Genomic DNA, 16,088 nt, shown 5'->3' with positions numbered 1-16,088 from the left:
CCGCCTGTTGCTTCTGTGCCTTCATGGCATCTGCGGCAGCATTGTTCAAGTACTTGACGAAGGTCAGGCCTAGAGGGCGACCACCATACTGATACCCTGTGAATTTGTCTGTATATTATGTTAGCAGGCAATAATTTTTTCCACAACGCAGATAGGCTCATTGAGAAGGAGCAATGAATATGGATAGGCAAGACTGACTGATAGCGGTTTCTGCATTTTCAGCAGTGTCAAATTCAACTACTCCAGTTCCTCTGGAGCGTCCATTAGGCTCATACTGAATCTCGGCCTTTTCAACTTTACCAATTGTCGAAAAGAGGTCAACTAGATCCTCATTGCAGGTCGACCAAGGAAGCTGTTTGGAAACACAGTTCCTTCCGTTAGCCAAAAAGTAAAGGTATAAAAATTAAATAAACAAATACAAAAATCAAAGTAAGGACGAGAACGTACATTGCGGACATAGATGGTTGCACTCCTCTCTCCACCAGAAGTTGCAAAATCCGTGAATGGATTTGGAGGAACTGATCCTTCCACTGGGCCAGCACTGTGACCACCACCGTACCCGCCTCCAAAACCGCCTCTTCCACCACCGTACCCACCACCAAATCCACCACGGCCACCACCAAACCCGCCACGGCCGCCCATGAAGCCACCACGAGCGGGAGCTCCACCAAACCCGCCACGTCCAGCGAAGCCAGGGCCCGATCCCGCATAACGGTCTTCGCGAACTTCCAGTGTTCGACCCTGCCAATCATATCCATTGAACTGTTGGATAGCATTTCGCGCGTCATCTGCACTTTCAAATGCGACAATGCCGGAACCCTTTGGGCGGCCACTGGGATCAACATGCACATCGGCACGGACAACAGCACCGTGTTGCGCTATAAATAGGATATTTTGTCAATGCAAAAGCACTCTATGCACACACACACACACACAAATATCACGCAATGCACAGAATTGATCAAGGCCTGCAACAGGTTTGGACTTACCAGCTTGGCGGAATAGATCCTTCAAGTCCTGCCAGCCTACATTGAATGGGAGCTAAATATAGAAAGTTAATGGGCCAAGTTTCAATGAGCAGAATTGGGGGGAAAGAAGTATGAATGATGAAAAGGGTACACGGTGAGGGTAGGAAAATGTGTTAGGAGGGCAACAAACGTTGGAGACATAGATTTGTCGGCCACCACCAGTACCAGGGCCTGAGGCATAGCCTCCATAGCCTCCGCGTCCAGGGCCTCCGAAATCATTACGGGCAGGTTGGCCAGTGAAGCGGGGTTCTGCCTCACGGTCCTACAGTGAATCACAGCAGACCATGCAATGTGTCAGTTCATGAAACGAGCCGTAAAAATGTAGAAGGTAAGGAAAGCGAAACGGTTCCTACCTCGCGAACGTAAACAAGTCTACCCATGAGAGTTTGGTTACTGAGCGTCGCTACAGCATTTTGAGCTTGCTCCCTCGATGCGTATTCCACAATCCTGCAAATTTTAACAGTTAGATCGATTTTTCCAAACACAACAAACATGAAACCCTTCTTTCCTGCTACCTCAACGAAGGATTACTTACCCGCAGCCCTACATCAACCGGATCGCCAAGCCCCAACCCGTCAATCCAACGTCCATCAAAATAACCATTAAAGAAAACCAGGAAACCAGGAAACCAGCCACAGCTACACGTTGACGCCCACCTTCGACATTCCATTGGGAAGTAGTAAAACATCGGCAAAGAGGACCTCTCCAGCTAGAGCATTACGAACCAGTCCACCGCAGTTAGCTCCATTTCATTTCCAGCTGACCACGCAGTCCTTCCTTGGTCGTAAGGCTCGCTTACCCTGTCTCATAAAATCTTTAAGGTGATGCCATTTGACATCGTATGACAAATTGCCAACATAGACCCGGCGGTCTTGTTGGGAAGATTCGCGCACTGATTGCATCATTTGTTCCTTGGCAAAAGAACGATCCTCGAAAGAACGAGAAGAAGCACCACGTCCACCGTATCCGGAGCTTGAATGTCCGCCAGAAGCACCAGCTGCACCGCCTACAGGAGTTCTGGATCGACGATCGTTGCGACGGTAGTCTTCACGACTACGGGACCGACTACGAGGAGAGTAGGAACGACGACTGCGACGTGGACTACGGGAACGACGACGTGGAGAACGAGACCTCTCGCGCTGCAAGTTGTTAGCCATCACACAGACCTTCGAAGTCAATTAAGAGAGTGAAGATCGTGCGGGTGAAGGGAGGAGCAACGCGCGCACATCAAACGAGATGGAAACGAAAAAGGATGTTGAGTGGAAGTAGAGAAGTTTTCACTACAGATGGAGCAAAGGAAGTGAAGGTTGGATGGAGAGTTAAGAGTCGTGGTGGCTGGGAGAAGGTAATTGGCTGTCGACGGGCAACCACGTGAATAATTAAGTTTGGGAGCGGGTGGGGGAACGGAAGTCGAGCAGGCGAGGAAAGGAGAACAGAAAAGAAATCCCATGCAACCGCGACAGGAGATAATTTTTGATACAGGACAATCAATGGACGATGCGGGATGGCAAGGAGGGCTGGCAAAGGCAGAAGGCGAAGATGGTGGAGAGCAGCGGAGACGAACAGAGGGTCGCAGCGGCCCTACATCAGCCTGAGAATCTCCGATCAAGCAGCCCTCTGGAAACATCTCATACAGTCTATTTCCTCTCCCACCGACAATAGAAAATTATTGTGTGCCCTGCTCATGCCTCTCTCTGACCGTGGATGGTGTCCTCGCTTCTGATGCCCGCTTCCGAATAATCCCGTGCCACAACTTATAAGGTCGAGATAGGAAAAGGTTGTCCGTGATGATTGAGGGTAGGATTACAAAAAGTCGCAGATACACTTACTTGGGCGGGTCGATAGACGTCAGCTGCACCTAGGAATGAGAGAAGGTTCCCGTGAGTTTCAAGCGTTACCAGCCAAGTGAAAAAGAAGGTTGGAAGAACGAAAAGCAATTGAGGACAAAGTGCGTGAAAACAACAACGGAGGGGCCGGAGAGAATCAAAGCAAGGGATAAAATCGGATAGCGAGCAGGAAAAAAGTGCAGAAGCAGGGAGAGAAATGGTTTAGTAGTGGGCGAGGTGAAGCGGTAAAGGCCCTCACTGAAGTGTCCTACGGCCAGAAGCAACTCGAGACACTGGAGCCAAGCCAAGGAAGGGGTGGTATGGTTGACTCAACACAGAATGCAAGGGACCACTCTAGTCGTATCAAGCATGAGGAGGGGGAGAGCGAACCTAGGGAGGGGTGAAGGGGAAGTGAAGGGATCAAGGAGGGATGTTTGTAGCAGCAATGGCATGACAAGGGGACAGTACGGAGCAAAAGGACAAGAGAGCACGCTGCTTGCCGTTCTCCTGTTCACCCTTGGGAATGCAGACTGAATAACGTAATAAATATATAACGGTAAATAGGCATGCCGTTCCATACAAAAAAAAGGATTGGGAAAAGGAAGTTGAGAAAATTATATAAAAAAAATAGACTTAAGATATTTAAAAAAAAAAAAAAAAAAAAAAAAAAAAATAATAATAATAATAATAATAATAATAATAATTTGTGGAAATTTTTTTTTTTCTTGAGCTCAGGCGCTGCAAGCCACGGCCAGAACCAGGCAACAGTGGGATCGGGAGGAAGGCACACAAGGCATGTCGGGAAGGAAAGGCGAAAAGGAAGGGTATGGCCAAGCTAGTCGCGCGCAAAGGGGACGACGAGTAGAGGAGAAGAGGAAATGAGACACACGCACCCATAGCTTATAATAGAGGAGGGAGAGGAAAGAGAAGAAGGAGGAGGAAGTATATTCGAGGGTTGAGGGACCACAGCAAAGTCGATGGAGTGAATTCCCAGCGCGTCGGAAAGGGGGCGAAGGGTTTCTGCGGTGATGAACGAACGGACTGGACTGGCTTCAGTATTGGGGAGTCGGATCAGGTATGAGATTTTAGACGGCTGCACGACGGAAAAGGGCTGTGGAGGCGTGTTATTGGACGAAGCGAAAAGGCGACCTGAGCAGGGATGGGCTGGATAGCCGGAGACAGTGGGATCAGAGGTGGTCAGAGGGGTTTTCTGGGTGGTGGAGGTCGTGTCTGCGGAATGGAAGCAAAGTTGAGGAGAAGGTTGCTTTTTTCTGTCCTAGCTGATTCCTGTTCAGCCAGAATATCAAAAGCTTAAAAGGGCTGTTTTTTGCTGTTTTTGAGTGGGAATTTTTCATATTGAGCAGCCAAGTTCTGTTGATAACTGGGCAACGGTTGGAGCTTGGCATACGCGGATACAGGATGATACACAGCAAAAGGTTGAGGGTCGGCACAGAGAACAGATAACCACAGCATACTACCTTTTCATTTCAAGATGAAGATGCACATATATAACTCTATGTTCAAGGGTTTCAGCATCGCACTCCCTACTATAGCTCAATTGCCCGTCGACCTGAGCTGCAGGTCCCGTACCGTACAGTACATGCCCTACGTATCCTTGTAACCCGCTTACCGCTTGTCACTAATCGAGCCTAGGATGTTGCTTAACCACACAATTTCCAGCGCTCCATTGCTATCATGATATCCCCGCAAGGCTCTGTTATGGGCATGGTTTACTTCAGTCTCCGCTGTCTGCGGACACAGTCACGTTGTTTTCAAATTATCGCCAAAGGAGCACCCAAAGGAATAACGACACAGGCCGTATACCCCTGCAGGACTAAACTTCTCGGCGTTCATGGGTCAACGAGGCTCATGCTGCAAATGCTGCAAGACTGAGCGAGAGACAGCCACCCGATGGGAAAGTTTCTCCTCCGAAAGACCCTAAGCATCCTTTCCTCAGCCATCACAGGCGGATGGGGGATCATTCCTCTATGCTTGGAACGTGGACTCCATCCTAATCTCGTGCCAGCCTCCTTTCCCCTTTCTTTTCTACAGAATAGCTTCAAAATTCGAGGCATGGGAACAGCGTTTCGGGATTGATTTATGCAGACCTTAAGCCACACAGCCGGAGAGGGAGTTGGTTGGAAATTACCCAGGCAATGCTGGAATATAGTTTCTCGGAATCATTCCCATCCATGCTTGCGTTGGAGGGGGAGTTTACAATCCAATTGAACAGAATGATGAGCCACACCTCCAGAGGACAGCGGGAAACTTGGAGGTTCTGGTGAGACGCTAGAGCAAGAATGGGAACCATCCAGGTATGACTTTTCCCCCAACACATACGCAGCAGTACTTGAGGTTGCCGCAACCGTTGTGTTGAAGCATTGACGAACTGGGTTGGTTCAATGGCCCCAGATTAAAGATCCGGATCTTCTCCGGGATCAGTACACCCTAAGCTGACGGCTGCGTGAGAAACCTCAGATTCAACAAGACCGGAGAAAGTGGTTGGCTAATTCGTTCACCAATTTCTTTACACAACAAAGCAATAGGTACCAAAGAGCACCAAGCATAACCCATGTCACAGATCGTTTTGAAAATGACTGGGCTAGTCATGCAACGTAAGCCTTGTTGAGAAAATCTTGGACAATGGGGTTGGACGACATCAACGGGATGAGTGGGGTACTAGATATGGATGTGTAATCTCCCCGGAGTTGGTTCTTCGCCTTCCAGAATAAACCCCCCCGGGAGTGTTGATTAGGAAGAAGGACGAAGGAAGAACAGAATATGACCAGGAAGCGATGCATAGCGAACCTGTGAAAACCATCGAACGAAAATTACATTATCCAATCAAAAGCTCCCGACCTTACAGAATTTCACTTCAAAGTCATCTCGAAAGGACCAATTGAATCGATGAGAGTGCGAATCATAAACCTAGCTAGGACAGGGCTACCTAGGATGTCAACGACACGAGGTGCGCACACCGCCGTTATTCTTATCTCACATTTGTTATGCGTCGAAGATATTCAGATTCCCTTCTCACCTTGGCTCCCTTTAAGCCAACTAATATTATTTTACAATATTCACGATGACATTGAAGGTTTGTTTCAAACAACTGTACTTGTAAATGACGGTTCAATACACCACGCAGGTGACGTTATCTAATGGCTGGAGGATCCTATTAACATCTGGCACTGCGGTTCCCATTTCGTTCCTCAAAGCCATCAGCATCTAATCGTTAGATGCGCCTGATGTTGACTAATGTCAATGGCAGAATTTCGAATACTCACAGGCTTTGCTCATGCAGCAAGAGGAAAATGGAAACGCAAGTAATGTTATCCTGCGCTCCTGTTTCGATGTTCCTATTGCTCTTCGTTATATTATCATATCTTACACTTTTCTACGGGGTACTTTTATTTCCTTTCCTGCCAGGGTAATGTAGCTTCCTGTTACGTTTTAACTCGTTTGGCTTCATTCAGGTACCTCGACTGAATAATGCCAAAAGGCGCTCCAACCATGTGTTGCAGCTGTTGGGGCTTAGATTCTGCTAATTGTTGTCTCTGTGGATGTTTCTGGAACTTCTATCAGTTTACCTATGCTCGACGCTGTTTGAAGTTTAACGCATGGACAATCGCTTTTGAAAAAAATTCAAAATTCCATCAGGAACGAACGTCCCATGGCGGAATACGATACCTGGACCTAAGTTTGTCCTGTCCGAGACAAAAAGTTCGAACATGTTAAACTTTCATCCTTTGACCAATATCTTGCTTGTCAATGCATGCCCGTGTACTCCGTGTACTCCACTATAAAGGCTCCAAATAAGGCCGCCTTTACTTGAATATGATTAAGATATGCCGACCTTTTTCCATCAGTGCTTTTCCTAATTGTGTAGAAGCCCTAGCGAGTGACATTATGGTTAATCGATATAGGTTTACACGCAGTCTCTACTTGTTATCCGATCACCCCATGGATGAGCCAAACTCGCATATGGGCAAAGCGAAGTCTCCACGGGATCACCAGGCCCCAAGAAGGTCTTAACTACCTCTAGGTTTGTTTCTTGATCGCACTTATGTGCCTGCTGCTGCCTTGGAACGCTAGATAATGTTTTTAGTGCGCGGCCTAAGCCTGGTCTGCCCAAACACACCGTTGCTGTGTGCACCTGTGCAACGTCAGGCCATCACTACTCTTGTGTCGTTGCGCGAATGAAATAATCCCCTCAGGGATAAACTTGCTTTTTCGGAATGGGCATGGCTCGGCGAGTTAGAGCGCTCCTTCAGTCCCCTTATCCTTGTGTGCAAGCAGCCCCAACCATTGTCCGTCTGCGGCCGCTGACAGCCCGTTAATTAAGGATAGGGGCTTAAAACACAGTAATGACATGGCTGCATTCGTCACATTGGCTGACCACACTCCAGAAAAGTAATGCCTGTCGTTGTCCATGGATCTATGAGGCAATCGTGTGTGGAGTCCTCAAATTGACAAACAGTTATAGCCAAACCTTGCCCACTTTATGACAACGTTTCTTCAAACCACCTGAGATGGTGATTTCGTATCGACTTTCATCAACTTCAGCTGGTTGTTCCCTAGATCTGGGTTTCAACGACTCGTCGTTTCTAAACCTGTGAAATCATGCGTTTGCCTGGGTTTTGGCTCTCGCACAGGTGATAAGGAAAGACACTGCTAGTTTGCCCTGTGCGTACGTCTGGTCCCGCTGCAGAAATCACAATACTTGCATTATCTGGTGTTGCATACTCTACCAACACCCGAGCAGATCAATAAATGAAATCGTCAGCAGTTGGTTGTTTCTCTCGAGCTAACTATAACCGAAGTATCTGTATGGAATCTTCCCAACAAGACGCAAGATATGAGAAGGACGAGTGGATGCCCTTTACTTATGCTGTATTGACACGGGTTTCTATTGCAATTACCTTAGGCAAGGCTACGGCGAAGGGCCCCAAACAACGCTAAGAAATCTCACTTTGACTCTCCCATACTAGTAAGCCCTCCTTTTCATCTCTGTTCGAGATGCTGATTGTTGAATACGGGAACGTCTGGAACTCCCTACCGTTGCCTTGATGGAAATCATCATCGTTCTCTTCGTGAATCATGACTTCTGTATCAACTGGCATAATTCGCCGTGGAAGAAGTGAGGAAAAAAACCAACGCTTAGCCAAGACGCTCATGCATGGAATTACTGCACGTCTCTCCATTCATCGAACACCCACTAATAAATAAATGGAGGTGATTGGCCATGGGACGGTTCTGACTATTCAAGCCCTCACAGCCGACGGCGCAGGGGCCAGAAGGAAGAAGCAGATATTTTGCTATCCGAGAGCCTGAGGCTAATCCTGACTTTTTTCACTTTCGCATTTCATTGTTCTTCCTTTTTCCTTTACCTGGGAAACTGAAATCGTTACCTTTACGCAGGGTATCGATTTTTACAGAGTATTTATTGGGTTTGCTTTTTTTTTTTTTTTTTTTTTTTTTTTTTTTTTGATAGCTACTGCTGAACGTTGAACGGTCGGTGGTAATGGTCTAGAAAGCTCGCGTGAGCGTGACCATTTCTCTTCTCACAAGAATTTTGTTTTTACCCTTACTTCCGAGTGTCCCCTCTGAGTCTGCTTGATTTTTTAAAATGCAACTAGGACTTTTTTTAATAAGTTAGCTAAATTTGTAAAAGATGCTTCGTGCTGATCATTGTTTCAAAATGATGACTAGATTTCTCTTATTTTGATTCCCTTGTCGCAATTTTTCTTGCTCATTTTGTCCACAAAAAAACCTCAATTTTCCGCTACCAGAAGATGCATTAGGAGCCTAATATATGCTCTTACAATGAAGACAGCTTTTGGTTTCTGTTATTTACTTATTTAACCTGCTGTTTCCATTTCGTCACATTACTCGGTTGTTCAAATGGGTGTATCGATTACTGGCGATGGCCATGGCACTGTATACTTGCCCCGCAGGAGTGCTTGATGGATATTGCCAAAAAAACAAAAAAAGAACTGGAAAATATGCTTCCACTAGCACCAGATATAAGGAACCTGTGACCACCATCAAGCATCGCAAATAAGAAGAAAAAGGGTCAAAAAACAAATCCGAAAGTGCGGTATGGACGTTCCACTTGTTGGATAAATACCATGACAGGAAAGAAGAATGTCTGTTCGCTCGACCTGACGAGGATGTCCATGATTGAGATACCACCGTACACTCAAGGGTTGTGGAAAGGAAGTTTGAAATAAAAAGCGGGTATTTGTCCGCATTCAGGCTATCAACCTAGTTAGGAGGAAAAATCTAACGGAGACTCCTTCAGTTATGCTTTTGGATTAGGGATGTGCATTCGTCATTGGACCTAGCTCACACAGAACCATCCGCTTTCCCCGTCGTTAGGCTTTGAACATATATCTACACATTTTCTATCATATCCTGAAAATAACCGGAAAGCCAAATTGGACACGCGGCTTATTCCAGCAAATCGGTAACTATCTACACAAGCTTTGTCCACACGCAGCCCGTTTCGAGAACTTGAACCGATGCATATATATCTTGGTTATCGTGGGACCGCCAGGGAAATGATCTAGACTCTCTCGGGTTGAATCAGGCAATACTGGGACATTCGGCCCTGGAGAAGTGCATTGAATTATATGATCTATTACTTGCAGCGGCTCACGATCTCTCATTTCAGATTTCTCTTTTCTCTTCATCGGCTGACCTCGGGAGGTGGCAAGCGAGGAGCTGTACGTACTTTACTTTGTTCCTCACCAATACCGAAAGAATCGCTAGGTATCTAACTCAGTGTGGAGTCTTCTGCCTTCCCTCTCGAGGTCACTCCGGATAGCACGAAATGCTCAATTTTGCGATGTATGAGCTCCCCTAAAAGCGACGTAATGGAAGTCAGTGATTAGCCAACCGTTCGGTCATTGGTAAGGTGCTATCCCAAGTTGCAGCGGCAAGAGAAGCGCTAGTGTCCACTAATGTCGTGAAAAAAGCGAAGCTTGTATGAAAGCGTCATGGCTCAACAAGACATTTTTGGCAAGATGATATTCCCTTTTTTCTCAAGGGAAGAAGAGAGTTGCACCCCAAACAGCTGGGCAACGGCCAAGACTTAGTTATAGGGGATGAGCCTAGATCACGAGATATCACTAGCCCGAACTAGCAAAATCTTGAGCTCAAACACCCAAGGACTGCTTGTTGTTTACACAGGGCCAACATCAAATTAACATAGTGGGAGCAATTTCTGTTGAATGGCTTGTTGATACTTGATAAATAGGATTGGTTTGCTCTGGTCACTGCAATCGAGAATACTTCCATAGCGTCCTTCTTGCCCTTGTTCCGTCGTGATATACATACGCTATTAGTTACGGGTTAAGTTTACTAATTACGCCTCAACCTTATTCCAACCTGCTTCTCCACTCTATCCGATGTCGATATTTAGAATAATAATCAATCCCTGGGGCAAATATAATTCAGTCGTCCCGAAACAAGAACCAAGCATAACATCTGGTCTCTTGTACACGAAGATACATACATTCGGAGAAATTATAGCTACCAGTTGCTACAGGTACAGTCCGCTCGGGATACTACTGAGGATGCTTCCTGCTTCAGTCTCTAAAATGTGATGGAGGAAAATAAGGTGCGATGGTCGATCCAATCATCATTTCTGTTTCTAGACGTCTAACATTGTTCATGCTCAGCTTGTCTATTTTGTTTTGAGTCAATATACAACATTAGAGTTTGATGTTAATCTGAGCGGCCACTAGATTCGCTTCCTCAGCCGCCCACAGACTCACTCAACGGCTTGAGTCAGTATTGGAATCGTTAGAGGGGTTGATCTAATATAACTTTGGGGGCATTCCTCCATTGTCCCACATCCGCCCCACCCACGAAGATGATGGAATCTCCAACCCACGGTCTTATTTCCTATACACACACAAGGAACGAGCGATCTAACTCATGATGTAGATGTCAGCGTTTCATGTGTAGTAAAGTATTGAACGCACTGCAAAGTCATTTTTCAAGGTTATTTTGGTCATCTGGGAACTACACTCCGCTTCATGAACATCCATTTCATGGTGAGCAGAAACAGCAACTTCCTCATTGTTTCATGCTTTCTAACCGTGTAACATCAATCAGTTAGGCCGAGCCATACGCAGTACTCTATACGAAGTTGAATCGTTGGTTTTTAGGCAAATATACGAGTAGCCAAGAAACTCCGATCGCTACTAATCTGCAGTATTGATTGCATTGATTCCATTCCATCAATTCTACTGAGTTGCCGCAGTTGCATCGCCCTTGGCAATGCCAGATTCTCCTGTAATCAATCATTTGGCCAATGCTCCTTCAATGTAAGTGGCTAGCTGATCCGTTCATCGTTTTGCGAATAGTTTGGCGTGAGCATCTACTCACATTCTGCTCTGAGATTTGAGTTCTTCACAAGCCAATGCCACCACTTACAACAGTTGGTGGAATGCACGGTCTTTTGATATGATTTCCCTTTGAGAAGGAAATGATCGTCGTGACCTCCACAATTCTCTATCGTACTCAGCAGGGTCTGCGAATCAAAATGACTCGTCGTGGTGCCTTATCATTTTCTCCAGTTTGCATCAGCTCATTTTCAAGTCACCTTTATTTTGTATTTATATTGACCAGGGGATATATGTTTACTGCGTATATAGCCCGCGTCAAAGGCCAGCACATTACAGCGAAGTTTTCTAGTCTATACCACGGAGAAATCATGAGACTTTAAGTTTCGGACATTCTTGCTCTATCAAGCTAACAAACCTACGTCAATTGGATACATCCACTGCAATCTGCCAAGGATTCGAGAAACAGAACTAAAACTCGTAACTACCTACGAGGAAATAAGCAGCAAAATCCGGTAATTATCCGCATTGTCCGGATGAGTATACCGGGCCGTATCTTCACATGTTTATATTACTAGGCCTTATATGCTAGTTTCTGCATATATATTTTCCGGCGAACGGCTCAGAATTGAGTGTTTTTTAACTCTCTGCGGCGTTTACTTTTCATGTTTCGTTACATGAAGCGAATAATTGAGGTGAATCCTATATTAGTTACCTCCGAGGATTAACCAAAACTTTTGTCTCGATGAGGCAAGGCAAGTGGTGAACGAGTTTACATGGAGTAACTAGATCTGTCGCAGTTGCAGCCCAGAAATAGAAATCCGGGCAAAGGCTTCTTTTTTACATCTGACATCCATCCCTTGGATAGACTCGTACTGTTGTTTCTTAGTACTTCTCAAGCTTGGGTCTACTTGTGACCATAGCGTATAAAATAATCCAGTCATGAATGAAATAGTTATACCCTTATACCACTCCTATCCATTTCCCTTCTATTACCTAGGTAATGTACTCGTATCCTGTTTTGATCGTTTGCTACCGCCTTCCCAATAAACCCTAGTGACTTGAGTCAGCACTTGCACGGCTAGAACAACATCCAGGACAGCAAAGGCGTGTTCTCCTCAACATCCTCCCCAACTGATATCTGAATCACGGAAAATAAATCCTACGGCAGGGTATGGACGGCAGTACTAACCGAAGGATGTACACAATCCATTGTCTATCGCATCGTCTTGACTACATCTTCTGTGGGTTTTCTTCTTATCTTCCCTTCTCTCGCCACATAAACTTGTTCAAGACTGTCCCTTTAACCCAAAAAGGAAGGTCATTAAAAACGTTTTTTTTCCAATGGCTGGTGGGCTAGATTGTTTCATAGCCGAAATTTTGAATTTTTACTCTCTAGTGGGGCTGACGAAATTGCTGGTGGTTAATGTATTTAGGGCGAACACACATGGCAGTTGCTGGCAGCAATCCACCGTAAAAGGATGAATGAGTGCAAAGCCGTCATGTTGCTTGAGCAAAGAGGGAGGTGTAGTATAGGATATTAATCAACTTACGATCCTAGGAATATGCGGGGCCGAGAAAACATGGCAGGGGCAGTGACGCAAGAAATGGGAGTATCAGCCCGTCCAACGTCCCGTTCTTCAACTAATGCCTGTTAGTAGTTCTGATCCTCGACGGACATATTCGCATCGGACAGATATGAATTTCGGAGTTCACGCACCATTACCGAAGCCTTCCTTGAACACATCAATGTTACATTTTCGAAATTCTTACTCTTATATATTTACTGCCTCCAGGGAATTTACGCACAAAGGGTCCACATTAATTAATCCACAGGCCCTGAAAGAAAAGCAAGAACTGCATTTTTCCATGGGCTGCCTCCTTCAAATACATCCCCCTGGTATCCTATTTCACTGATGTCCCATGTTTATTATTATATCTGGACGCCTTGAAAAACTTTGATAGCCATCCATCATGACCCACACAATACCTTCCAAATCAATTCACATCCATCGGCACCAGCAGCATGTCAAATGGTCCAAACAAATCTCTCCAACTCAAACCATTAATTCGGGTGACATAGTCCACTTCGATGCCATGGATGGAAGCAATGGTCAGATAACCAAGACCTCCACGGAGAGCGCACTGAGCACCTTCGACATTGCGCTTGCTGACCCCGCCGTGGGTCCTGTCTTTGTCACAGGCGCGGAGCCAGGAGATGTCCTGGAGGTCGAGATTCTCGACCTGAAAACCACGGATTGGGGCTGGACTGCAATATTTCCTGACTTCGGCCTACTATCGGATGAGTTTCCCAACGGGGTGCTGAAGATCTGGCACTTGGACCCCGATCAGCCATACGCGCTTTTCAAAGAAAGCATTCAGATCCCCAGAAGGCCTTTCTTGGGTATTATGGGCGTTGCTCCTGGCGCGGACGGAGAATTTTCCATGATCCCGCCACTGAATACGGGCGGAAATATCGACTGCCGGTATCTCACCGTGGGCTCCAAACTGTACCTCCCCGTCCAAACGCCAGGTGCATTATTCAGCTGTGGCGATGGGCACATTGCTCAGGGCGACGGAGAGGTTTGCGGCACCGCAATTGAAACTCCCCTAAAAGCTAGTCTGCGACTCTCAATCCTCAAGAACCAGTCATGGATCACGGCGCCGCAGTTCCAAACTCCCCCACGAACGCGGGGTATACACGACGCCGACGAGGCTCTGCAGGTGGATAAGGGAGAGTATGCGACTATGGGGATTGATACAGACCTGCTCGAAGCCGCAAGGAAGGCAACTCGAAATCTCATTGAGTGGCTAGTCAGGACTAAGGGGTTAACGCCGGAAGAAGCATATATGCTGGCAAGCGTGGCAGGGAACCTCAAAATTGTCGAGATTGTGGATATGCCGAACTACGCTGTCGCGATGTCTCTTCCTTTAAATATCTTTGTATAGAGTGTACATGTTGATGTATTTGATAAAATCAACTTGATGATTCTGAGCGTCTACTTTCATACCATCGCCGCTTTTCCTGGAATGGATTTACTACTAGTATTTAACGACAATGAAAAGAATAAGCTGATATGCTTCCGGGTTCTAGTTGAACGTAGTTAGAAATTTTTGATTCTCCATTTCTACCCAAATCCAACCTTTTCTAACCACGCTCAACTCGGGTCCATATATGATTCAACATGAATAAATGCGTGGAACGAACGTTAGTTTGTTATAGTGAACTAAATCATTCTTCCTTACCCGCCTATTTTGGTAACTGAAAATCCTCCCGTCGAGTACGAGATTTTATTTTCCCCACTTCTCGGCTTGTTACCGTCTCGTTCTCGATATCGATTGTAACCTGCATTTGATATATTTCAATTGTGCCGCTAATCGGGCTAATTGCAACCGAGGGGGCAATCTTGGGCACGCCATCTTGAATAACGCCATCGTTTTCCGCAAAAGCGAGCAGCAAAAAAATAACGTCCACCGATGTAAACGTCAAGTGCAGAAACAAATCGCGAATAGAGAGCGATTACCACGGGGCACGTGAAAATTTCTTTCTTTCTTTCTTTCTTTCTTTCTTTCTTTCTTTCTTTCGTTTTAATTATATGCCGAATGTATGTGTTTGTAGAGCGCTTCGAATACATCCTATAAGGAACATTCCGGTGTAGACATTTGTCCCAGAGGAGACAAACGATTAACAAAAGACGAGCATTAAGAACCAAGGAAAAGAATAAAAGTATATATAGCTGTACTCTTATAGATGTAGACAAGGCTTTCCAGAGACGTTGATGAAAAAAAATTGGAAAAAAGGGTTAGAGAAAGAACTACTCGGTGTCACTCTATTTTTTCCACATACGCAACAGGACCATCGTAGATTTTCCGTCCATGAATCAAATATTGAAGCCCGGCGAAAATCACGACAAACCCAAACACGAGAACTGACCAATTCATACTGACGGCCGTGGGATAGTTATTGTTCGGGAAGAATGTGAACACAATCGCGAAGCTAAGGTACAAGAATGAGATAATATTCACGGGAAGTCCGCAGGCGCCTAGGCTGAAGCGTGCTGGCGGTATCTCCTCCACTGCAATCTGCGGTAGATAAAACAACCGATACAGACGAGGTACGACATGAAAAGCGACGCGATTGTGAGGGAGGCGATCGCGTTAAATGCTTCCGTTGAGCCGATGTTGATGAGTGAAAGTAGAATCGTTATAACCGTTGAGGCTAGGATGGAGTTAACGGGGACCTTAGATTTTGGGTGCACACGGGCGAAGAATTGAGAGAACGGAAGCGCATTATCACGGGCAAATGCAAAGGTTTGTCGTGACACTGTAGCTAAAACACTGATGGCGGCGCATGCCTCCATAACGACCAGGAGGCTGCCTAGGCTGGTGGTTGCGGCCTTGGAACCTGTCGCGTTCAAGAAGGCGGTAATGAACGAAAATCCGGATTCGGCTTTAATGACCTCGTGCAGGTCTCCCATGGTGAAGAGGTAGGTGATAAGCATGATGAAGCCAAGGGAGCCATTTATAAGGGCAGTGGAAATCATGCACCATGGTACAACCTTTGAAGCATCTTTGATTTCCTCAGCTGAAACAATTTGTTAGCTCGTTTGATTCTATACAAGTTTGTTCAGGAGCCAGGGGAGGAATTTACCAATATGGGTAGCGGCATCGGGGCCTTGGAGACAGCCATACGAAAATCAAGTCAGTATATACTGCGGCAACCATCCAATTCAAACAGATTTTCTAGGCTTACCAAGAAATGAGAAGATGGGGCTTATTTGACCGACAAGACAGGCCAACCCTAAAGTAGGCCACCCAGCTGTATTTGTGAATTGAGTAAATACGTCTTTCGTCGGTGTTCGTCCCGCCATCACCCACAATGG

At 46.0% G+C, this 16,088-nt stretch overlaps 4 protein-coding genes across 4 annotated transcripts in view; 1 reads left to right on the top strand and 3 right to left on the bottom strand.

The window, feature by feature from the left end:
* Positions 1-69: 69 nt before the first annotated feature.
* Positions 70-2,185, bottom strand: HCAG_05306 (predicted protein; the record flags this gene model as incomplete). Its single annotated transcript, XM_001539789.1, has 8 exons — positions 70-108; positions 242-352; positions 448-878; positions 990-1,041; positions 1,159-1,290; positions 1,382-1,475; positions 1,685-1,737; positions 1,793-2,185. 8 exons carry the CDS (start codon positions 2,183-2,185, stop codon positions 70-72), a joined length of 1,305 nt encoding a protein of 434 aa, XP_001539839.1.
* A 4,112-nt stretch (positions 2,186-6,297) lies between these two features.
* Positions 6,298-8,785, bottom strand: HCAG_05305 (predicted protein; the record flags this gene model as incomplete). Its single annotated transcript, XM_001539788.1, has 8 exons — positions 6,298-6,408; positions 6,520-6,547; positions 6,784-6,942; positions 6,993-7,075; positions 7,546-7,598; positions 7,824-7,958; positions 8,443-8,466; positions 8,773-8,785. 8 exons carry the CDS (start codon positions 8,783-8,785, stop codon positions 6,298-6,300), a joined length of 606 nt encoding a protein of 201 aa, XP_001539838.1.
* A 4,394-nt stretch (positions 8,786-13,179) lies between these two features.
* Positions 13,180-14,154, top strand: HCAG_05304 (predicted protein; the record flags this gene model as incomplete). Its single annotated transcript, XM_001539787.1, has 1 exon — positions 13,180-14,154. The coding sequence occupies one exon, from the start codon at positions 13,180-13,182 to the stop codon at positions 14,152-14,154; it is 975 nt and encodes a 324-aa protein (XP_001539837.1).
* A 1,094-nt stretch (positions 14,155-15,248) lies between these two features.
* The window catches only part of HCAG_05303 (predicted protein), a gene marked incomplete at both ends in the record, with an annotated part of 1,843 nt that continues 1,003 nt past the window's right edge, over positions 15,249-16,088 (bottom strand). Inside the window, 3 exons of the mRNA XM_001539786.1 lie at positions 15,249-15,790; positions 15,857-15,880; positions 15,959-16,024. Coding sequence (XP_001539836.1) covers positions 15,249-15,790; positions 15,857-15,880; positions 15,959-16,024 — 632 coding nt within the window. The remainder of the gene's footprint in view (positions 15,791-15,856; positions 15,881-15,958; positions 16,025-16,088) is intronic.

The sequence above is a fragment of the Histoplasma capsulatum genome, genomic scaffold (assembly GCF_000149585.1).
Source record: "Histoplasma capsulatum NAm1 scaffold_5 genomic scaffold, whole genome shotgun sequence".
Lineage (NCBI taxonomy): Eukaryota > Fungi > Ascomycota > Eurotiomycetes > Onygenales > Ajellomycetaceae > Histoplasma > Histoplasma mississippiense.
This window is presented reverse-complemented; position numbering and strand designations above follow the sequence as displayed.